Raw genomic sequence first — 25409 nt, forward strand, 5'->3', positions numbered from 1 at the left:
GCATCATCCAAATCCGAACGTTAATGAACGGGATCTAAACATATGAATAGGATCCATGGGCATATTTCAGATCATCAAATCTGGGATCCGAAAAATTTTTGATTGTATATGGGTATGCCACAGATGCCCATTGGATAGTCATGATCCGAAATTGTTTACAAAATTACCCTCCAAATTTTGTTAATGCTAACCGTTCTATGAAGGGTATTTTGGTCAAAACATCTCTTATCACTATAATGAATTGGATGGGAATGCGATTTCACTCATTTCAGTCGTTTCATTTCAAACTTTCACAAAGGAAAAGAGAAAGGGGTTTTGTCCTTGATCCATCATATTCTTTGATAATAGTTATACATTATATTTGTGTATGTAATTTTGATTAGTTTTATTGTTTACAAGCATTATTATACACATAGATTAGACATAGATAAAATTTTAATTTACTTGAAGAAAATGCATAGACACACACTAATAATGGACTGTCATTCTATCTCTTTTTTAAAAAATTAGTTGTTTACTTCGCTTAGTGGGACATAATAGGACACTCCGATGGACGTTCCGAATTAAAATGGATTGTGATCATGACGTGAAAAGTAGGATCCGAAGAACAATCTGAGTCCGACCCAACTGATAAGGAATTTGAATGAATCGTGATTGTGACATAGGTGGATCCGACCCGAAGTGGATCCGTTGACACGCCTAATCCCAAAGAATGCCGGTACTCTCTCTCTCTCTCTCTCTCTCTCTCTCTGGGCGTGTGAATCGGCCCAAACACATCTCATGGTGGGCATCTAGACTAGGCTTGTGATGGTCTTTTAACTTGGGTCAAGCTGTATCAGACCATCTAGACAAGACGTCAAAAGCCATTTCTCTACGGAGAGTTTCCTTGCAGAGGTGTCATCAATCACGCATTATGTCAAGTTTGCACTGAGGCCATCTTTGGCAACCCTGAACAATTATTCCATGGAATATTTTTTGGCTCAATTGTGAGATAGTAGCTGAGAAGGAGGGAGGGAGGGAGACTTGTGATTTATTTTTATTTTTCTGTTTTTGAGGGGCTTTTTATGCTCCCCTCTCTCTCACCACTGATGAGCATGGGAAAGGTAAGGTAAATGAGGTGGCACAAAAGAAAGTGCACCCAAAAGAGTCGTAGCAAATGGAAAATTAAATATTTCTGGTCATTTTGTTGTCAAGATGTTTTCTTTACCCAAGCCCAAAATCCACTGCTCACATCAAACATTTTGAAAGTGCACCCAACTCACCTCAACCAACTTTTCCTCCACGTCATTTAGCCTAAAAACACTACTTTCCAGTGGAATCCATTACAAGGTGCAGCAAGCAAAAACACACACACACTCTCTCTCTCTCTCTCAAGCCTCTTCTTCTCCGCTCATCCCTCGCAACTGGTCACACTAATATTCTATGGAATATTTTTGTCACGGTTGGTTGCCAAACATATCCTTAGTCTAGTATGTTTTTTGAGTAGAGGACAATCTCAAGGACCAAAACCGTCGAATTCATAGGCCAAAAATCTACACTACTGTAGCTGGGTGTCCCGAGTGATGAAAAGGGGGCGCATTTAATTTTATCATATATTTCCCAAAGAAGCTCCTGATCTTTTCTATTTTTCATGCTTGCTGAGATGCAGCAACAGTTGCAGGCTACGATGTACGAACTACCTCCATCCAGATCTAAAACATTGCAAGTTTTCGGACGCAGAAGAAGATGTCATCGTTGAACTCCACTCCATCGTCGGAAACAGGCAAACAATTTCTCTACCCATGCGGTTTACTTGCAATTATTTGGGCATGTGGTGGGACCCATATCATTAGGTCTAGTCCCACCACACGGCCAATGGATCCAGCCTAATTCTAATTGTTTCCACTTTATCTTTGCTATATTATGATCATTTTTCTCATATATAGATTTGTCACAGGTGGTCGTTGATTGCTGCTCAACTGCCCAGCCGCACCGATAAAAAGGTGAACTACCATTGGAACAATAGGCTAAAGAAGAAGCTGTATGGAATGGGAATTGATCCTATTACCCACAGGCCTCTCTCCCACTTCTTGGCCGAGTCTGCAACGACCCCACCTCAAGTGGCCCATCTCGCTGGCCCCACAATTGGTCGTTTTAAATATTATGGCGGGTCATCGTATGGCAACAATGAAAGAAACTTGGCTCAGGTCGGAGTCTGAGGAACTTTCCTCAGACCCCTTGGCAATCAAAGTTATGTCAATTTATGTTGTTTAACTCCATTATTCCATAAAGTGAATGACTGTTTAGTCCATTATTTTGTATACAAGTCTCATCTCTTTTATGTACCGAAAGCAGAATCTTAAAAGTATGTTTTCCGAGGCTACCCGAAAGTAGTTACACTCCTGCCTGTCCAATCAAGAAAGGATCAACAGGGGCATGGACAGCCTCCAGTTATGGGGGTTGTTGCTGGTACAGCTCAAATACCATATGGTGCAGCCTCATATCAAGCCAACCCAATGATGGGCCCCACTCCCCCAGGCTCAGTTGTGACACCAGTTGGATCCATTCAATCACCCGGTCAGCCAACAGCTTTCGTAGCCTCCCCGGCTCAGCTCGCCCAACACCAACTTGCTTATCAGCACATCCACCCACAGCAGCAACAGCAACTTCAGCAAGCCAAAAATACTAATTACTTTTGTAATGGCAATTGGAATGATATTAACTCCTATTTATTCATTATCTATGTTACGCCAGATGTTCTATGGATACAAACTATTCAATGTCACGAACTCCTACTTTGTGGATTCTGGACCGCGAATGTTCTGTGGAAATCAGTACCAAGAAATCGAGCAAACAACCGACTTCAAAAACCACAGCTTGCCATTGGCAAGGATCAAGAAGATCATGAAGGCAGATGAAGACGTAAGGATGATATCAGCAGAAGCTCCGGTCTTATTTGCCAAGGCGTGCGAAATGTTCATTTTGGAGTTGACACTACGTTCATGGAATCACACGGAGGAGAACAAGCGGAGGACACTGCAGAAGAATGACATTGCGGCAGCAATCACAAGGGGCCATTGTTATTGTTCCTGCGAGATATGGATTTAGCCAAATGGTTTAAAGTTTAAATTTTTAGGGTTTAAAAAATACATGGCTTTATCAATCCAAAGCTACTGATATGAAAGGCTCTGTTCATTTTCACACCATTAGTTGTAGCTGTTAATTTATCAAGGCTCTGTTCGTTTTGAAACTGGGTTTGATTTATGAAGAGTTCTAATAGACTTGTATGAAAGGCCCTTCAAACGATTTCTCATATAGCTCATGTTTAGAGCTTTGGATTACTAAGGCCCTGTTCTTTTAGATTTTGACAGCGGTTTGTGAGTCCAAAACAGATTGCTAAGGCCCTGTTCCATCTTAGATTTTGACAGCCTGGGCATTAACCTGGTGTGAAGATCCTTGGATCCTAACCACTCAAAGAAGATAGAAATCATACCCTGTAATGCCTTTATCCACAACTCCTTTTCGAGCTCCGTAGCAAGAAATGAGATATTCCGTTAAAGAAAGTCCTTCGCATAAATTGCTTTGAATGGGTAAATCAATCATTTGTCCTTGGGGATCCGACATTAATCCTCTCATACCGACTAATTGGTGTACCTGAGATGCATTTCCCCGATACAAATATAACTTGTAGAATAGAAACAATTGCATGTATTTCTAATACTCTTGCACATAACAGACAAAAGATTACCCTCAAGGTGTATTTCACATACAAGCCCCAAAGAAGTTACAATGGAAGGGGATCTATGCCTTTTCAGAGGCAGACCTGGTAGTTTGATCTAAACAAACATCACTTCTTCCTTAAGTCTCCAACCCAACTCGGCCATAGATACATCATTTTTATGCTTCATTGATTTGACCTGGACATCTATGCCTTTTCAGAGGCAGACCTCTTCAATTTCACTAATTAAAGGGTTTCTTTTCTAATTTTCATCTATCCTTCTTCAAATGAAAACCTTTTTTGAGCCTTTTTTGCGTTTACTTTCTTTTTCACCCATGAATCAGTTTACTCAAATATTTATCGCGTACTTAGCTTGCCATATATCCTTGGAATCTTATCAGATCTTTTATACACCTAACTGGTTTTCCTCTTCCCTTTTCTTGTTTTGTTTTTTCAGTAGGTAATCTGGGATTGAACCCATGGCCTCAAAGTTGTGGCTAAGAGTGACTTGCAGTTGACCCAGGGGCACAACCCAAAAGGGGTTCTGTGTTTAACACTGGGCTTCAATATGCTCAGCTTTATTTGGCGTGGACATTTCTGAGGATATTGATTATGAAGTTGTTTACTAAGTCATTTTGTGTGCAGTTAAAGAACCAGCTGGTCTTTCCATTCAATGAAAATGATGAAAGTAGGGCTCTAGACTCTCTGCATTACAGAACTTTTATCTTCGGATTTGGATTCAGTCATGTTGATCTATAACCACCTACATAACACAACCCTGTCTTAGATTCTGCCAATCAGAGAATTGATGCAGACATTCCTCTCGAAGAATCCACAGGATCTAGAACCTGTAATCTGAGTACTCCTCCATGATTGGGGTTAGTAATTTTCTTTGCGTAGTGTTATTTTTTTTTCTTTTAGTAGCAAAACTTACAACCGGGTAGGGACAAAATGTCCCCATAAAAAAGAAAAATTACACAGAACTCGAAACCCGATTCGTCTAGGAGTACGAATCAGGTTTCAGGTAGATTGCCCCATCTTTCGCCAGAGCGTCCACTGCAGAATTTGCCGTTCTCCGACGATGTTTCAAAGAGGGGTGGCTTTTCCGCGCTAAATCCTGAATTTCATCAAGGATTTGATGAATATGCCATGGACCACCCCCCAAGTTCTTTGCCCACCCGATTGCTTTAGACGAATCCCCTAAAATGATCAGCGGTCCCAAGTTATGACTCGCATACCATTTCAATCCAGCTAAGAGAGCCTTCGCCTCTGCCTCGTTAGCATCACAGATCCCAGCCGGACCCGAGAATGTCATGATAGATTGGCCCTCAGAATTTCCAATGATTCCGCCTGTACCTGCCTTGACGGGATTCCCGAGGGCACTGCCATCAAAGTTTAACTTGAACCAGCCCGCCGGCGGTGGTTCCCATCTTGGTGAAATTTGAGAGGGTTTTTTCTTCTCCATTACCACAATTTGCCATTGTCTTAGAATCGCACCAACCGGGTAAGGGATTCCACCTGATCGACGAGCCCAAGCTATAATTGCTAGCTTTATGTCCAGTAGGATGTACCTCCAAGATTTTTCCTTTCCATTAAATATCCGGCAGTTGCGTTCATTCCAAATATGCCACAAGATAGCGTATGGGATAGCCGACCACATAAGATTTCCAAGGCATCCGTTGAACATGCCACGCCACCCCAGTTGGAGATAACCAATTACATGCGATTGAACATTATCCATGATATGCCAAAAGCACGGAAAGTAGCCATCCATAGCCGGAAAGCATATGGGCAGGTAATGAATAAATGATCGAGCGATTCTTCCTCCTGTCAACGCATAATGCACCAATTCACATATTGAAATCCGGGTGTTTTAGGCAGTCGATTGTGTTGATGCATTCATGCGCAATAGTCCACGCAAATGCTGAGAAGCGTGGGGGAGCTACATTCTGCCAAACACGAGCCCGAACTGAGTCAAGGTCGGTCCCTTCGTTCAATTTACGGAAGAAGGATCGAACCGAAAACACTCCATGAGAATCAGGCACCAAATCCATTCATCTTCCACATTCGGAGACAGGTAATGATTGGATAGGAGCTGCATGAGGGACAAAAAGCTACGAATCTCCATGTCCTTCATATTTCTTCTAAATTTGATATCCCGGAATGCACGCTCGTAGGCACCCCCTCATTTCAAGACATCCGCAATTCGCCCCTCTTTGTCGGTCGTTATTTGGAATAGATCCGGAAAATGATGCTGCAACTTTTGATCTCCAATCCAAAGGTCATTCCATAATCGAATGAATGTACCTTTACCTGTTTTGAATTGTAGGTGTGGTAGAAATGATGATTGGGCCGAGCTTATAGACTTCCATGCACCCGACCCCTTTGCGTAGTGCTATTGCAACTTTTTTTCTTACGAAATTATAGTTTTTCTTTACCTGAAAGGGGGGAAAACCATGATTGGGAAACCAAGAGCAAAATAACACCTTTCCAAAAAAACCAAGAGCGAAAAACCTGTCCAGTGGTTCACATTCAAAAGGCAAACACGTTGCTTTTCTATATGGCTAGTCATCCAAGCATTCTGGTTTTTTGGCTAGGTCTCTATCATCATACACGTGCCACATTCAAGGTGGAGAGGGCGACCCTTGGTTTTACGTAACTTGCACGGTAGTATTTCTCGTCTAATAATAATCTTGGCACAGAACAAATTTTCAAATTTGAACGAAGACCTGCCCACGGATTTTACTTGTGAGGTGGCTAAATGCAATTGTGTCTGTGAATTTCGTAGAAGCATTCACTACTATCAATCAAACTATCCATGGTCCTTCGCTTTATCAAAAATTGTGGGCCCCGCTCGATCAGAAGTCTAATATTGACCTCATCTCTGAGGAGTGAGCAAGATCAGTACTCCTCCGAGAAAAGCTTAAAATGTTGAAAAATGCATAAAAGGAAAGATGGTTGGTCGAGCTCCTCCTACCTTCCGGTCAACGTGTAATACAAAGAGCGAACCAAACGTTCTCGGCAGCACAAAAAACCAACTCACAAACGTCCAGTTTCAGACCCCACAGCATAAATAAAACCTCTGTTGGTTCATAAACCATTGGTTCCACCCCCCCAATAGAAGAACGAAACAAAGAAATAATTTCATTCATTCTCTCTTTCTTTCTTTCTTTCTCGGAATTGCCTCCATGAATTAAAACAGCAATGGGAGAAGGAGAAGATCAACAGACGCCATTGCTCGGAGGTTCCCCATCATCTTCTAGTGTATCAGATGGGTACAACAAAAGATCTGGTGAATTAAATTGTTTAATTTCATTTGTTAATTTTATCTCCATTGATTCATAGATTAAGTATTGGTGGCTTTTTGGTATGCGGTATTTTTATTATTTCCTGATATAATTTTGATTTCGTTGCCTTAATTTCCTTCAATTTGTGGACCTTTATTGCGCAGATGATTACAGTAGAACCCAACTTTATATTTTATTAATTTAAATTTATCTTGTTTCATTGATTTTTCAATTAAAACGTTTTGAGTGGGCAATTAATTGCCTGCTCTTTCCTCATTTATTTTCTTGGTTTAGAGGCAGGGAATTCTCCCTCATACTCAACAAATAAGAACAGGAGGAAAAGAAAAGTACACCCAATTTCTTATGAATTTCCATTGCTTTATTAAAGAGGGAGCTTTAACAATTTTTGTTTTTCTAAATTTTCTGAAGGGACTGTTTGGACTTCAATTGCCCATATAATTACAGCAGTTATAGGGTCTGGTGTTCTGTCACTTGCATGGTGTGTAGCTCAGATGGGTTGGATTGGAGGACCTTTAGCAATGCTGATGTTTGCAGGAATCACTGTAATTTCTTCAAATTTGCTTTGTGACTGCTACAGATCCCCTGATCCTGAAACTGGCCTCATCAGGAATCCTACATACATGGATGCTGTCAGGTTGAATTTAGGTAAGAAATTTGGGCACCTGTTCCTGGGTTCTTTTTTTTTTCTTTATTTAAGCCAGGCCCTGTTTGGATTCAAACAGGAAATACATTTCTTGTGGAAATTTTTGTCCATCTCCACGGTTTGAAGGAAAAAAATATAGGTATAGCAGGGATGTCATTGTAAATTGAAGGGGAAAGACGAATTAATTATTAAGTGCAGCCCCAGTGACATATATTAGATGTTTTAAATCAAATCACACCCAACGACTGTTGTACCTTTTTTAATCTTTGTTTTACGTTTTTCATTACCTTTCTCAACAATTCCTTCCTTTTCCTTCATTTTCTTCTCAACAACACCAAAGTGTTTTTCCTAGTGAGCTAAGAGCTGTCATGTTCCAACTTAATAAAAGATTCTTAATGGAGTCCGACGCTACCCTCTGAATGTCAAACCAATCACCTCTTAGCAATTGATGAATATGTGGTTGATAGATTTTTTTTTTTATGGGTGAGGTGGGGTTTGCCGCGTGCGCGGGGGGAGGGGGGGCGCTACCGGTTTATTAAATTAAGAAAAAGATACAACAATTAGGATCACAAAACCACCCAATCTTAGAAACATAAGAGAGGGGAAACAAGGAGAACATATATGATGCCCGACCGTGAGATTCTAAAGGGCGGAGAGAGAAAATCATCTCTCCTTTGATTTTTAATCCAAGAGAAAGCCCTTTTTCTGACTTTTCTTTGGTTCAAAAACTAAGACTGCAGGTTTTGTCTCTACCCGCCCTTTACATTCTCACGGTCGGGCATCATGGGCATCATATAATTTCTCGGGAAACAAGATACTCAGATGGAACTACGGGAAATTAGAGTTAAGAAGAAGTCATGACTCATGTCCTTCATAGAGCAAAGGATGCACATGTTCACCAGCGGGATATTGCTCCTCTTGAGCATGTCCACCGTATTAATTTTATTCAGTAATACCGTTCAGCAGAAAGCTTGGATCATAGTTAACACTAGGAAATTCGAAAACTTAAGCCATGGGAAGAATAACTATGGGTGGCTCAGAAACCTAAAAAAGTGACTTGACCCAGAAGAGGCCTCTTGGATAAGGGTTCAAATCTACGAGATGAAATCAAGTTAACAAAGCAATGTGATCGCGTGGGGGGGGGGGGGGGGGGGGGAGGTTGGGCCCTAGGCAAGGGGCCCGGCTAATTTTTCATGAGGTAAATTTTAATGCTAACAAACATATAATATATTTTTCAGGCAGAAATAGCATATGGGTGTGTGGCCTTTTTCAGCAAGTAGGCCTATATGGGACAGGAATTGCATATACAATCACTTCTTCCATCAGCATGAGGTATGTTTTCTTAGAGCCCGCTCAAGTTATAATATAATGTTAATAGAGATTGATCAGTTTCACAGTTCAGGAAATTGAAAAATATCATAGGTTTGGAATTTAAAAAGAAAACAAAATCAAAATTGAACGAAAAGAGACCAGAAGGATAGTCCTCTATAAGATCACACTAATAAAAAATTCAAAAGGAGGTTGAGCAGTCCATGTTAGGTATAATACCTAGGGAAATGATATATTGACCCCATTTTCTTCCCTGGGCAAGAGGAAATGGATTAGAGAGTTGAGTGGACTTGCAGACAAATTTCAAACAAGGCATTGTAGGCCACATTGGATAATCAATCAATAAAATGGGTGATGATGAATCAGCCTCCTTTTTTCAATGATCTAAATTTTAGAATTTTATTAGGGTGAGAGGGGTTGGTCAATCCACCCCAAATTTGTGAAATTTATTGAGAAGTAAAGCGAAGACTTTAATATTTAGATTTTATAATTTTACGAAGGTGTGGGGTCTCCACCACAAACTTGGGAAATTGATTTTAATTGCCTCATCTTCACTTTGTATATACAACTGGGTTATGATAATTAATATTGTTGGTGGCCACATTTTATATAAGATGCTAAAGAATCTTAATTATCATGTAGGAGTTATCCTTCACACATGCTCCCTACCCGTAGACATGTGGTACTAATTCATCAAACTTTGTGTCCATCTTCTACTCACATATATGGAACACAAGTTTTTATACAAGTCTAACCGGCAAGAAAAAAAAAAAAACCGCCCAATGGCCTCCTACTGCCATTGTTAGGCGGGAGTCTCTTAGCATGCATCTGCCACTACTGTCATTGCCCTTGTCACACTAGATTCCATGACTACTTTCAAAATGGATTCCGCTAAAACAACTAAAGAACGTTTCCCATATATGCAGTTTGAACATTTCCTTATATTACTAGATTTTTGTATTTAGTATTAGAAGTAAGAGTATAAATTATCAACATAGAAACAATGTTTGTTAGAAATCAGTTATTCTTAGTATAAATTTATGGAACATTAATTATTAGAGCTCCATATGGGAAATCGATATTTCCAAAAAATAACAACATAAATTTGGCCTGGCAAAAAAGAGAAGTGGTTTAACTCTCCAATCTCACAATGAATCTCCTTCAAATCGGCACCAGATCCTTTCCAATCCTCGCAAAATGCTCTCGCCTTGGGTTTTTAGAAATTCCCTCTCTTCTTTTATGAATTCTAGGACATGATAATACGGCCGTCTGATGCCTAAAAGGCAGGATTTAATTTCATCAAAAGGAAACAGGATCTGAAACATCTTCCGTATCATCACTGCCATCTAAAGTTTCTAAGCCAAGTCTCCATGTTTTCTCTTTGATTTGGACTCTTATCTACTTTTCCCAGGGCTGTCTGAATCCGAACTTAAACAGATAGGATATAGACACATTAACAGGATCCATGGACACATTTGGGATCCTTGGACACATTTGGAATCCTTATCATAGGATCTGAAATGATTTTCAATCGAATCTATTCAACTAACAAAAGCCCGTGAAATGGTCCTAAATCCAAATCAATTGTACTATTTTATGAATGGTCTCTCCCAAGTGTCGAGTCACCCTCTTCTATTCTATAACCATTGATCCTAAGTACCTAACCCATTGTGCCACCACCGCTATGGCTCGCCCTCGCCCTCGCCTTCTTCTAACAATTTTAACTGTGAACAATATTAGTAGGTTTTTTCTCCTCTGTCGCGACTCAGTGTGTCGCCCAAAAACATTTCAGTACAAAATCACGACCGAAATCCAAGCAGGATTCTTCACCAATGGTTTTTCTTTTTATTTTTTGTACTGTTTTAGAAATATTTTAAAGGAATTTCGTGGTTCTTCTATGCAAGTAGAGTTGATTTTTGTTAGGTTTAGGTCGAAATGTCATTATTTTTTATTTGAAAAGTTGCATGTTTCGCATATTTTGACTGAAACATCTATGACATCATGAAATACAGATGAAACACTATTTTTCCGAATCCAAGTAGATTTTGTTTAGAGCTGAAATCGAAATATTTCGGCTAAAGAATGTTTTGGCTGAAATTTAAAATCATGACTCTATCTACCTTTCCTATTGGTAGATGTTGCGTTGCCTAAGCATTTTCATTGGTGGATGCAATGAGACCCTACACGATAACCTTGAAGTGTATTTAACAGGTGTTATTGTTACGTGCCTAATCAGCCGTTACACAAGCAAACAAACGGAAAATAGAAAAAGAGGGGGAGAGAGGTTGATTCGAGGCAATCGGACCTCCTAACGGCTCGATTCGAGAGGAACCGTGACTCTCCAAAACAATGTCTCATTTGCTGTTGTAAAGTTTTTCTCTTCCATTTTCATTAACATAAACTTCTTAAATACAAGAATGAAGGTAGTGCCACATAACAACCCCATTAACCCACTTACATAACACATAACAAGTACCCAACACCTACTAACAAGACACATCTTTAACAACTAACTCCCACTATCCTAAACACATACACCATAACTAACACCCGTAACTCTAAAACACATTCCCACAACCTCTGAAGCACGGGTACCCCTAAAAAGCCCTCGTACCCATGTCAGGTGCGTATCCGGTACGGGTATGCTCAGGTACGTCCCGGGTACGCACCCTAGAAAATGAAAAAAAGAAGAAGAAGAAACTTTTGTGATTCGGGTGCGTGTCGGGTGCGTTGGGGGTGCGCACCTGACATGTTTAAGTTTTTTTTTTAAAAAACAAAACTTAAGTTAGGGGGTGTGTGTGGAGTAAAGGGGGGGGGGTTTAAAAACTTTAATAAAAGTATAAAACCACGATTTGGGTTTTTTTTTAAACCCTAACATCTCTCTCTCTCTCTCTCTCTCTCTCTCTCTCTCTCTCTCTCTCTCTCTCTCCCGCTTCCTCTCCCTCTCGCTCCGGCTCCCTCTCCCTCCGGCTCCCTCTCCCTCCGGCTCTCCCTTCCACTCTCTTAAAGGTATTTCTCTCTCCTCTCTCTCTCTCTCTCTCTCTCTCTCTCTCTCTCTCTCTCTCTCTCTCTATTCCTCCCTTTTTTTTTCTTTTTCCTTCCTCAGATTATGGCAACTGATTTTGTTCCCCAAACCCATTTCCTCAGATTAATAGGTTTAGGGCTGACAATCAGTTGTCATAATCTCCAAACTTAGGCCCTTTTTCGTTTGAGATTTTGGCAACTGATTATTGCCTCAAACCTATTTAGGGCTGACAATCAGTTGTCATAATCTCCAAATAGGTTTTGGGCTTTTTCCCTTTTGGGAGCACAATCGGTTGTCAAAATCTGAAACGAACAGGGCCTTAAATCTGTGTATCTCTGTCTCTCTCTCTCTTTTTGGGGATTTTGTGAATCTGTTTTTTTTTGGGATTTTGTGAATCGATTTTGAGTCCAAAAACAGATTATTGGGCCCTCTTTCTTTTGGATTTTGAGGACAGATTGTGAGTCCAAAGCAGATTTTTGGACTCACAATCTGTTGAGTCTAATTTTGAGTCCAAGAATCAGCTTCGGACTCACAATCTGTTCTCAAAATCCGAAACAAACAGGGCGTAAATGCTATTTTTGGTGCAATAATCTATTGGATTCAAAACTAATTGTTTGTCTATTTGTTTTTTTGGTGCAATAATCTGTTTTTGGGGTGTAATACCTGTTGAGAGTCCAAAACTGATTATTGGATTCAAAATTTTGTTTAATTTTGAGTCCAATAATCTGTTTGGAGCTCAGAATTACATTTACGTCATGTTCATTCGATATGGATTCAAGGCATAGTCTGTTCATTGTTCATTGAATAGATATTTTATTATATATCTATTCAATAATTTCTTGTATATTTTATTCCAATAATCTGTTCATTGTTCTTTTAATAGATTTAAGAATGTCTTCATCCGGTGTTAGTGTGACACCTCCTACCGATGAAGATGTCTCGAAGCCTTTGTGGAAGCATGTGTCGAGATTTGATAAAGATCCTAAAGGTGGAGGGAATGTGAAGTGGCAGTGCAATTATTGTCAGAAGAATTTTAGTAGCTCGTACACAAGGGTTAGGGCACACTTGTTAAAGATAGCCGGACAAGGAATCGGAGCATGTCCTAAAGTGAAGACGAGTGATCTAGTTGCTATGCAAAGGATGGAGGAAGAGGCCAAGGAGATTATGAAGCAAAATGCTCCCAAGAAAGTGCCATTGCCGCCATCGTCGAGTACTGGATCATTGGGTTGCACAAGTATGTTTGTGGCTCCAAGTTATGATTTGAAGAAGAGAAAGACAAGTGGAAATGTGAGTGCACTTGAAAAAGCTTTCAACATGGCGGCCCATGATCAACTACATGCCGAGATTGATAGGATGTTTTACTCCGGTGGCTTGCCCTTTCACCTAGCAAGAAACCCATACTATGCTAGTTCCTACACTTTTGCTGCCAACAATGCACTTTCGGGTTATTTGCCTCCGGGGTACAACTTGCTTAGGACAACTCTACTTCAAAGAGAGAGAGCTAATATTGATAGGTTGTTGCAACCTATTAGAGACACGTGGAGGGAGAAATGCGTGAGCATTGTTAGTGATGGATGGAGTGACTCACAGAAGATGCCTCTCATTAACTTCATGGCGGTATCAGAAGGTAGAGCTATGTTTCTTAAGGCGATAGATTGTTCGGGGGAGACAAAAGATAAGCATTTCATTGCTAACTTATTGAAGGAAGTCATTAATGAGGTTGGACATGATAAGGTTATCCAGGTAGTTACCGATAATGCTCCAAATTGCAAGGCGGCCGGATAACTTGTTGAAGCTCAATTTCCTTCCATATTTTGGACCCCGTGTGTGGTGCACACACTCAATCTTGCTTTGAAGAACATTTGTACGGCAAAGAATGTGGAAGTAAATCAAATTGCCTATGGAGAATGTAGTTGGATCTCGGATATTGCGGGAGATGTCATGCTAGTGAAGAATTTCATCATGAATCATTCGATGAGATTGACCATATTCAACGACTTCAATAGTTTGAAGTTGCTTTCCGTTGCCGAGACTCGCTTTGCGAGTGTTATTGTGATGCTTAAGAGATTTAAACTCTTAAAGCAAGGTCTACAATCGATGGTGATTAGTGACAAATGGAATTGCTATCGAGATGATGATGTAGGAAAAGCAAAGTTTGTGAAAGAGAAGGTGTTGGATGACATTTGGTGGGATTCTATCGATTACATACTCTCTTTTACATCTCCTATGTATGACATGCTAAGAGAGTGTGACACGAATAAGCCTTGTCTTCATTTGGTTTATGATATGTGGGACACGATGATTGAGAAAGTGAAGACGGCAATCTATAGGAAGGAAGCAAAGAGAAAAGAAGAAGAGTCTAGCTTTTATGAAGTGGTGCAAGAAATTCTTTTTGATCGTTGGAACAAGAGCAACACTTCGCTTCATTGCTTGGCTCATTCATTGAATCCAAGGTTAGGTGACTTCAAATTTTATTTAGATTAATAGTTATGTTAATTGTGAACTTTATTTCCTACTTTTAACATGAAACTAAATTATTTTTTCTATTCTTGAAGGTATTACAGCGAAGAATGGCTTAGTACCGGTTCAAATCGTGTTCCTCCACATAAGGATACAGAGATTTATGCAGAGAGGGTAAAGTGCCTCAAAAGGTACTTTTCCAATTCAGCAGATCGCACGAAGGCTAATGTGGAGTTTGCCCACTTCTCTATGAAGTCTGGATTATTCAATGACGTTGATTCCATCAATGACCGAGCTACTTTAGAGCCTCATGATTGGTTGGCTGTCCACGGTACGTGTGCTCCTATGCTTCAAAGCTTAGCTTTGAAGCTTCTTATGCAGCCTTCGTCTTCATCTTGTGCCGAGAGGAATTGGAGCACTTACTCCTTTGTGCATTCTTTGAGAAGGAACAAGATAACTCCACAACGGGCTCAAGACTTGGTTTTTGTTCATAGTAATCTTCGTCTTCTATCAAGACGATCTCTACAGTATGCACAGGGAGAGACGAGGATGTGGGACATAGGTGGAGATTCATTTGACTCTTTTGAGGATGTTGGGGTGCTTGAAGTTGCTAGCCTTTCACTCGATGAGCCGGATTTGGAAGCCGTTGTTTTTACCGATGATGTAGATGATGATATTGGAGATGAAGCGACGGACATTGTATCTAATGAATGATGTGAATCATGCGATCGTAACATCTTGTACTTAAAGTTGGAACTTATGAAATATGGAGTAATATTAGATTTTGCTATTTTGGTGATGTTAATTGTAATTTGATTGTTTTTAATTTATATATATATATATATAATAAAATAATAAAAAATATTATTATATTTAACGTACCTGAACGTACCCGCACCCGGGTTTTTTGGAAAATCACGTACCCGCGTACCCGTGTCGTGTCGTACCCGTACCCGTGCTTCTTAGCCCACAACTAGACAATAATTAGATTATAAAACCCGTAACTCTAAAACACATTCCTAAACACATGCACATAACAGTTATCATTGGACTGTTTATCTCTCCCGTCTTTCACTCTTTCCATAAGGCTCAAAAGTTCTGAACCTAGACTCTTATGTCATATTGGGATTGCCGACAATGGATACAACAATGTGAACGACCATCGTAATCGTACCCACCAAGACTGGAACCCATCAGCTACTACAGGTCGCATACCAAAAAATGGCTGGCCATGTATAATGTAGTTTTTATATGGTGTTGGTGCATAGCTGCGTGCAATTAGGCTGCCGCCCTTGAGGCTGTCGTTGGATCAAACATCAACGGCGGCGGCACCCATTATGTGTAGGGTTGCAATTTGGGACGGGTCGGCTTGAGCTTTTGCTTAAAAATGAATTACAATAAGGCCGAACCCAACCTACTAAAATCAACCCGAGTTAGCATCCGTATCTACGCTCATACCCGCTCATACCCCGTATAAATTTATGTATAATGCAAATTTCCACAATGGTCCAAGATTATTTTAGGTGTGGATGGATAAAAAATATAGGGAAGGAGTGCCACATAAGAGACAAAAGAGATTCAAAAGCCTCCAATGGCGTGAGGGAACCAGAGAGTTCAAAAAAGTGAATGTCAAAACTTTTTTAGTCCAAAGTTGCACATTTGTTGATGACTAACATGCAACTTTAATTCCCAAGTTTGAAGTTTTCTTTGAAGATTGCACTCTTCCATAAGGTCTGGCAATTTCACCCATTAAAACGGGGATCCACCCCACCAGCTCCGAACGGGGTGGGGATTCCCCAACTTGAATCGGGGACGGGGGCTTTAAAAAATTCCCCGAAGCGGGGACGGGGTGGGGATGGGGATGGACCCGCCCCCGACCCGTTTTAATATACAAGCCATTATTAATATCCTCTTATTTTAGTCCTTTTTAGGTTAATAGTAATTATTTTTTTATGCTAGTGATATTGGCACTATCAGATTTTTATAAGTGCACAAACACGGCTTGTTTTTTTCTTTTTTGGGTGTAAAAAACTTTTTTGAAGTGAGAATTTTTGTGTGAGGCGGGGATGGGGATTAGGTATTCCCCGCGGGGACGGGGAATGGTCCTTCCGGACTGGGCAGGGACGGGGAATTCAACATCCGGCCCCACCCCGTTGCCAGCCCTGCTCTTCCAGAGAGTCTAGATGTCCCTACATTCAAAGTCCAAGTCAGTTTGTGGGAGTTCCCTAATTATCTTTTATCTAAACCGTTCATCAGATAGGCCTTATATTAGATCTCTATTAACCCAAAGATCATGCCAATTGTACAATCCATGGGTCCGCACTCAACAATCAAACTACATATTATTGGATATTAATACTGGGCGTGCCTCACTCTATTACCGTGTGGTTGTGCCATGCCAAATCACCTCGTCGAACAACTAGTTACCAAGAAAGGAACCATTTGGAGAAAAGGAAAAAGGGGGCATGACCCATTCTCCTTTTTAAGATTGGGTTGATTTTATGCGAGAGATTGTATGATAGACGGCCGTGAATGCACGTGCAACCCAAAAGTACAGTGGACCACACATTTTTTAGGTGATCCAACAATGGAACAGGGGGTTAGGATCATCCTATGAAGTGGATATTTTGGGCACACCCTATCTACTTTAAGGTCCAACAAATGAATGGTTTGGATCACCTAAACAGTGTGGGGTCTACTGTATTTTTGGGCCGCACGTGAATGCACGGCTGTCCACCATATAAAATCTTGGTTGTATGTTCCGTACTATTGGGACCCACTTCTATACCCTTTTATGCGATCCAATCCTTGATCGGATTATCCTAAACCCTTGATTCATGAAGCCTTGTTCACGCTTCCACATACGTTTATAAGCTAAAATAAAGGCTACTGATATTTGCAACACCAAATTTTTATAATGATACAAACTCACTTGTCTTTTCCTTTTTTATTGGCTGCTTGAGAGCTTACTGTAATAACTTTTAACAGGTTCTTAAATAATAAAAGAAGGGAAATGTTTTCTATTTTGATGATCGCACTCCTCACTTTATTAAAAGTACGGTATGGGCCGCGCCTTAGGATGATCCAAACTGTCCATTAGATGGGGCACAGCCTGAATAGGTTGTGCCTCAAAAATTGTTTCCATAGGTTGATCCTAACCCTCCGATCTGTAGAGGGACTGTTTGATCCTAACCCTCTACAGATTGGAGGGCTAGGACAAACCTATGGAAACGATTTTTGGGGCACAACCTATTCAGGCTGTGGCCCATCTAATGGACGGTTTGGATCATTCTATGGGCCAGCCATACCGTTCTTTTAATAAAGTGAGGAGTGAGACATCAAAATACAGTAGTGCCGATAACATTTTCATAAAAGAAGGGTGATTTTCTCTCATTATAAAATCATGGCAGTGGGAATATCAATAGCCTAAAATCAACCACGGCTTCTTTAACTTTCTTCACCTACCCTTAGTCGTATTATTGGAAGGTATGGGCTCCTATCATATTGGTTTTTCAATAAAAGAGGATTGAGAGTAACATGCACTGCTTACTACTTGCCCACACTTGCTTTTTCTTTGATACTCTTTTTATATTCTTTTTTTTTTCGAGTTTATTTGTTAATTCTATTTTTACGATAATTTCTTTTTTTTTTTTAGAGCGAAATGATTTGCTGATCCCTTCTTAGAAAAGATGCTAATATAAAATTTAAAAATGAATAATATTTAAAATTTTTTAAGAAACTATCGCAGCTACCAAATTTAACAAATAGATATGCATTTACTTCTTCAGAAAAAAAAAATTATTGTAGCATTTTGGGACATCTAAAAATATTTTTCAAAAAGTTAAACCTTTAGGTTATTTCATAATCTTTGATGACTAATTAGAATTGTATATTTAAGGATTTATAGGCGAAAAGAGAAGAAGTAGAGTGTGGGGAGCTAATGAGGATAAGCTGATGAGGGAAATGTGACATTACATGTGCCCACTTGCTTTCCTTTCCTTTGCTTGTCACACTTTTTGGTCTTGGTGAAAAAATAGCATTGAAAGGTACAGATCTAAGAAAGCAATGCAAGTAGAAAAAGTTTTATTACTTAGGTATATATAAATAGAAAAAAGTTTATGTGCTCGAGCTCAGCCTGAGCTAGATCTCAGAAAATACACCATCTCTATGTTGTTTGATTCATTCAACCCATTCATTTTATAGGTTATGATTAGGATTATGATTTCTGTTTATGGTTAGGGTTATGATTTGTGGAGGTTTAAAATGGATGGCTAGAAAATGGGCTTCTATAGATCGAATGGTTAGGATTATAGTATGGAGATAGTTTGTTAGGAGCACGCTATCTATGTGAGGTCCTATAGAATGACTGGGTTGGATGAGTCAAACAAAATGGAGATGATGTATTTATAGTGGCTAGCTCAGAAATCTCGCCCCCATATATAAATGTGGAAAGATATCTCGTCTTTACCTTCTATTTGTTATAGACTACAAACTTTCTTATATTTGGAAAGCCTATAAATAACATACTTATGTTATTGCTCTCATTGCTTTCTAGAAAGCATATATACTCCTATACTCCCTTGTGATTACAATATGAGCCTAAAGGTTCCACATCTGTGAAGGTATTGAGGGGATTGGGACAGCACCCCCCAAGCAAAGAATATGGGTATTTTTTATTGAGATGTTTTTCTCTCGTGGACGTGAGCACCATTGCAAAACCATGTAAATCTCACGTTCTTGTACTATTGTTTGTTTTTCTTCGTTTATTTCGCAGGACTGTTACAAACCCTAAAAAGCTAGAAATAGCCAATCACAAACATCTTTAATAAAGTTCATCTGTGCCATTATCAAAACAATACGGAATTTATGATGTTATTTAGTTTAACTAATTTTACAGCTGCCATTGTTATTGTTGCTGTTTGATTTTTATAATCTCGAGCTATTAGTAGTATCAGATTGAAAAAAAAGAAAAAAAAAAAAGAGAATAAGTAAAAAGTGGATCAGTGAAGGAGATTGAGTTGCTATGCCTTAAAGGTGGGTGGACAAGGAAAGAGAAAATGTCAATTGCTGGAATATAACTTTCTGATAAAGGAAAACTTAGCTGGTCCAAAGGTCTAAAAAGACAAATATCCTATTGTTTTGATCCATGCTTCTTTATATGGAAACCACACCCTACTTGCTGACCCTGACATCCATGCTCTTAGCTATCCATGCTCTTACATCTGCTTATATTGAATCAAACCGTTAAAAGGGGTTGAACGTTTGAAAGAAATGTAATGTGAGGAAACAAACCATACATGTGAAATCAATGTAATCTAAGTTAAATCATGTAATTTACTAAATGACTGAGACTTAATCTTCAAGCTTGGGTAAGTGACTAATGCAGGGGCGGATAGTGGAAGCGGATTGCTCTGATACTAACCAAAAAGATGTTTTAGCGGAAGCTTAGGGTTAAGGGTCTCTAGAGAAAGTGGTATTAAACTACTGTTTATGGCTGGCTACACAAGGGTTGTATTTTAGTTGATGGAAACGCGGACAGAGTTGACATGTTTAAGTCTTGTTTGGGTGTAACAAGGGAGGCTGAATAGGGAGATTTTAGGTGATTGTAAATAGGTGTAATGGGCTGAAAATCAGGGCTGTTGGTGAGGTGTTTAGATGGGCTCAGATTTATGAAAGAAAAGGTGAGGAGATTGGCTGCATGACAAAAGGGAAAAGGTGGCTAAAATATAGGAATAATGAGATAGTTAAAATTGGCTAAAAGAAAGGGAATACGTGGGTTGAAAAAAAGGTGGAAAACAGCAATAATTTAGGATATTGTGGCTGATTTTTAGGGTGGAAAGAAAAAGGCAGGCTATTAGGAATAAAACTTGGCTCCAGACCGGTCTGGAGGAACTTTCTCCAAACTACTTGCTAATAGTGTAATAGTAAGGGGTGTGGAAATATCAATTCCTTTTGAAAATAACAAGTAGGCGTGGATTTGATATTTCCACACCCCCTGCTATTAGAGGGGCTGGAGGAACTTCCTCTAGACCGGTCTGGAGCCAAGTTTTGTTTAGCTTAGAGATTGTGTGCACACGTTAAGCATCAAGAGGTGTTGGTGTATAGCGTCGTTAGAGCCTTGCACGATTGAAGGCTTGCCCTAGCATTCGCGCATGTTGGGGCACCGCACGTGCTATTCGGCTGCTCAAACAATTGGGCTGAGAACTAAATTCATGTAACTAACAGAAGTTGGTAAGTTAATAGAAACTCCTATAACTTAGGGGATTTTAGGAAAGAAGGTGGGACGGCTAATAAGAGGCTAAAATTCATGAGTTTTTGGGCTGAGATGGAGATGAAAAAAATTAACTTAATTGATCTAAAACTCTTGAAAGTCTAGAAGTTTTGATCAATGTGGACCATTGATCTTGGGATATGGCGACATGCACCTGCATCAGTGACTTGGCACCCCAAAGAGGCTCTTGAGTCCAAATTTTCAATGTAAACCAAGTTAAATCATGTAATCTACTGTATGAAAAATCAAGACCGAACCTTTATCTTCAAGCTTGGGGAAGTGACTTGGCACCCAAAAGAGGCTGTTGGGTCCAAATTGTCATTTTTGAGTTGGGTGAAATCATATATTTTCTCAAACTAGGGAGTTAAGATCCAATCACCTTGACAGTGAGAGTTTGAGAAACCACTTTCTATCGTATATTCTCATGTAACTCTTCCTATTAGCATGATTTAGACCCTATATATCTGGGCATGGAGGAACATATTCAATACTGTGAATTGGGGAAATGGCAGTGCAACACTCCCTTCAGCAAGAGAAGGGTTCTTCTGATCACGACGAGCATCTGATAAGAACAGGTAACCCAAAATCAAGGCTAGTTTCTTGATCTTCTCTTGATACCGAACATTTACTTGTTTATTTACTTATTCCAATGAGGGACTTGTTCTAAAGCCTTTGGGCAAGGAAATTGAACCAGGAACCATATGGACATGCTTAGCACATATTATAACTGCGGTCATTGGATCCGGGGTCTTGTCCCTTGCATGGAGCATAGCACAATTGGGTTGGGTTGCAGGGCCTGTTTCCATGCTTATCTTTGCCGTCGTCACCTACATTTCTTCGTCTCTCCTCTCGGACTGTTACAGATCTCCTGATCCATTAACTGGAACAAGAAACCACACTTACATGGATGCTGTTAGAGTGAACCTAGGTAGTCTGAATGGACCCATATTTTTTGTTTCGTTCCAATTTAATCTTTCAGTAAAAGTTCTCTGCTCAATCAATCATATAGATGCTACTAGGGTGATTTCATTCAAGATGTCCATCTCCTTGAATTCTTCAGAGAGGCAATTTCCTTTTTTTTTCTAGCCCATATAATTTGGTTTATGGTAGTTCAGGTAAGACACAGACATGGGTCTGTGGGTTGCTTCAATATCTGAGCATGTATGGGACTGGTATTGCTTATACAATCACTACTTCAACCAGTATGAGGTACATTTATTTCTTAAAAATGAATTATGCTTGTCAGGTAAACCATCTTTATTATATTGATTACATGAAAAAACCCACTTCTGCTATGTTAAAATATCTAAAAATAATTACCAGAGTGCCTCTTAAATCACAAGAATTAAATACTCATAAGCTATAGTGAGAGCTTTTAACAGCTGTTTCTTTATTTGCTAGGTAATTTCTCATTGATTTCAACTTGACATGATTCCATGCTGTTTTCATTCTTTTAAATGCAGAGCTATTCAAAGATCCAATTGCTTTCACAAAGAAGGGCATCAAGCTCCATGTGAATATGGTGACAGCTTTTACATGCTGCTCTTCGGAGGTATTCAGATCGTCTGCTCTCAGATACCAAATTTTCATGACATGGAGTGGCTCTCCATTGTTGCAGCAATCATGTCTTTCTCCTACTCTTCCATTGGATTGGCACTCGGCCTCGCCAAAGTAATAGGTATCTGTTCCCCTAACCATGTATATATACTTATCAATACCAAAACATAGATTAGGATATATTAGTTAGAGGACAGATTAAGGAAATGGGTCATTTGGCCCTTTAGATTTCATATTAGGAAGACAGAGATTGTGAAACAACCAATTATTCCAAAATCTTAATCTGTTAAGAATTTGTTGAAGCATAAATGATTAAATATCACCAACTCTAATAGCTTAAACTTTTGGAGTAATTGGTTGTTTTACATGATATCAGAGCTATTGCCTCACGGCAGGTCCTGGGTTCACGTGAGGGAGAGTGTTGAAGTATAAATGATGGGATTTGCTAGCGTCCATCGCAGAAGGCATTTCACAGATAGTCTGTTTCATGTGAGAGCAGCTACTTGTGAATGGAGAAATCTGCTGAAAAGTGAGCCAGTGTGGCTGCTCTCACATGCAACAGACCATCCGTGAAATGCCTTTTGCGATGAACGCTAGCAAATCCCATAAATGATTATATAACACCGACTTTCTTTAACAGCTCAAGCTTTTGGAGTAATTGGTTGTTTCGCAGAGTTTGTGTTGTTTAATCATTTAGACTTCAACACCCCCCTCAAGGGTGGCCCCTTTTTTTGGGTTGGCTGTACATGTGGATTTTTAATATCAAGGAGTTGTTGGGTTTTCAACCTAGGACCTCTGTAGGCAATAGCTCTGATACCATGTGAAACAACCAATTACTCTAAGAGCTTAAGCTGTTAGGGGCCGTTTGGATACGCAGATTTTAGAATCTTGGATTTCCTCAAAATCGTAGATGGGAGATGGGAGAAGAAGGAGACCAGCTGTCGTTTTCTGATTTCTCACCCTTCTTTCCGTCAGCAAGAGAGCAGAAGATCATCTCATGTTTCCAGGTTTTAGAAATCTCGCCCTTCTCCTCCCATCTCCCAACTACGATTTTGAGTAAATCTAAGATTCTAAACTCTGCGTATCCAAACGGCCCCTTAGAGTTGGTGCTCTTTAATCATTTATATACTTCAACACTGTTTCACTAGAAAGAGCAGTGATCACAGTCAATTTCTTGTTCTCTGGGATTGCAGGAAGTGGAAGGATTAAAGGGAGTATTAGTGGAGTTTCGGAGGCTACGGCGATCCAGAAAGTGTGGAAGGTTTCTCAAGCACTGGGGGACATAGCATTTGCCTATCCTTATGCTATAATTCTTCTTGAGATACAGGTGAGCAGTCTTACTGGTTTTGATCAGTGGAAAGTAGTTTCTAAACAACCATATCTATTAAGTCAGACATTGAGGTCTTTGATTTATAATTACATGGATGATGAAGCTGAAATATGAATGAAAAAACTTGTGAAAACGAAGGATACTCTGAAATCGCCGCCGCCAGAAAACCAGACCATGAAGAAGGCATCAAGGTCTGCTATTATCATCACCACATTCTTCTACCTCTGTTGTGGATGCTTTGGCTATGCAGCCTTTGGGAGTGACACCCCGGGGAACCTCTTGACAGGATTTGGATTCTACGAGCCGTTTTGGCTCATCGATTTTGCAAATGCATGCATTGTTCTTCATTTAGTGGGAGGATATCAAGTAAGTACTACAAGATTACACTGATTTAATAAGTCACTTTTGTATTGGGCCCTTTTTATTAGTTTAGAATTCTAGGAATTCAAACACTTATTTTTTCTTTTGTAGGTATACAGTCAGCCAGTGTTTGCATTTGTAGAGAAATGGTTATCAGAGAAGTTCCCGAACAGTGGGTTTGTGAATACTTCCTATACAATCCAAATCCCATCTTTACCAGCTTATAGAATGAATCTTCTTAGGCTGTGCTTTAGAACAGCTTATGTTGTATCAACTACAGGGATTGCAATGGTCTTCCCTTACTTCAACCAGGTCTTGGGAGTATTGGGTGCCCTGAACTTTTGGCCCTTGGCTATTTATTTCCCTGTGGAGATGTACTTTGTGCAGAAGAAGATACCAGTTTGGACAAGGCAATGGGTTATTCTTCAGTTTTTCAGCTTTGTTTGCTTTATTGTTACTCTGGTGGCCTTAGTCGGATCAGTTGAAGGACTTATTAGTAAGAAGTTAAGCTAGAAAGTACTCCGACCTTTCCACAAATGGGACAAAGGAAGTGCTTTAGTATACAAATTTAATGATAATAGATGGAGCTAGAAAGAATGGTGGCTTGTTAATGGGTAAAATAAAAGGTTTTATTGATTAATTACTAGTTTTCATATTAAATGTATATCATTTGAGGCCTCTTTGTAAGATTTCAATTTTCATCACTGGTTTTACAGGAAATACAATGACGCACATTGTATACCTTGTGACACAATTGCATCAATATCATCTTTGTCTCCTTCCACATCCTTGTAACACAAACCATGCTGGTCAAAATAAAAACAATAGTGTTTATTGAATTCTTTTGAATGATATTTCCATAACAAATTAAATGATCAGATCTGAAACTCCAGTTAAAATTGGTCCAATCCAACCTATTTGTTGGGCATCTAGATGGACCTCAAATAGAATTACCCATCTATAAATGAGGATGCAAGTCAGGCCCATTTTGGCCCATGTGTATTTGGGCTGTGCGTCAGAGACCAATCATCTTTGTGAAGCTTATTAATGAATTTTTTTGAATGATATTTCCATGAAAAATTTAATGATTAGGTCTGAAACTCCAGGCAAAATTGGTCCAACAAATCTGTTGGGCTACTAGATGGAGCTCAAACAGAAAAACCCATCTATATAAATGAGGATGCAAGGCAGCCCATCTTGGCCCATTGGTATTTAGGCTGGACCTCAGAGTCCAAGCATACGGTGATGGTTATTAATTGAATCCATCCCCCTTTTCATGGGCATCAAGACATGTTTTGGTACCGGATATGATCATTGCACATTTTTGTTCTTAACAATCTACTCGTCCCATCCCAAGTGGTGGCCTGATTTGGCCTGGCTGGCCAGGAAGAGCTTCCAATAGAGACTATTGCTATCGGGGAGTAGATAT

At 39.6% G+C, this 25409-nt stretch overlaps 3 protein-coding genes across 4 annotated transcripts; 2 read left to right on the forward strand and 1 right to left on the reverse strand.

Moving 5' to 3' along the window:
- Window positions 1–1094: 1094 nt before the first annotated feature.
- Window positions 1095–3233, forward strand: LOC143878102 (uncharacterized). Its single transcript, XM_077380424.1, has 5 exons — window positions 1095–1108; window positions 1649–1786; window positions 1937–2186; window positions 2343–2661; window positions 2792–3233. Exons 1-5 carry the CDS (start codon window positions 1095–1097, stop codon window positions 3085–3087), a joined length of 1017 nt encoding a protein of 338 aa, XP_077236539.1. The 3' UTR covers window positions 3088–3233.
- Window positions 3234–4697: 1464 nt separating this feature from the next.
- Window positions 4698–5438, reverse strand: LOC143878104 (uncharacterized). Its single transcript, XM_077380425.1, has one exon. The coding sequence runs from the start codon at window positions 5436–5438 to the stop codon at window positions 4698–4700; it is 741 nt and encodes a 246-aa protein (XP_077236540.1).
- A 1268-nt stretch (window positions 5439–6706) lies between these two features.
- LOC143879165 (putative amino acid permease 7) lies at window positions 6707–24721 on the forward strand. 2 transcript variants are annotated; one of them, XM_077381375.1, is made up of 7 exons: window positions 6707–6989; window positions 7414–7650; window positions 8887–8980; window positions 22197–22411; window positions 23484–23617; window positions 23759–23986; window positions 24092–24721. In XM_077381375.1, exons 1-7 carry the CDS (start codon window positions 6902–6904, stop codon window positions 24491–24493), a joined length of 1398 nt encoding a protein of 465 aa, XP_077237490.1. In that variant the 5' UTR covers window positions 6707–6901; the 3' UTR covers window positions 24494–24721. The 2 variants fall into 2 exon arrangements, with proteins under 2 accessions (XP_077237490.1, XP_077237491.1); XM_077381376.1 differs by lacking the exons at window positions 6707–6989; window positions 7414–7650; window positions 8887–8980 and adding exons at window positions 18906–21308; window positions 21428–21661; window positions 21849–21942.
- The last annotated feature ends 688 nt before the right edge of the window (window positions 24722–25409 follow it).

Source organism: Tasmannia lanceolata, unplaced genomic scaffold (genome assembly GCF_043159265.1).
Source record: "Tasmannia lanceolata isolate RefF3 unplaced genomic scaffold, GAP_Taslan_0.1 ptg000006l, whole genome shotgun sequence".
Lineage (NCBI taxonomy): Eukaryota > Viridiplantae > Streptophyta > Magnoliopsida > Canellales > Winteraceae > Tasmannia > Tasmannia lanceolata.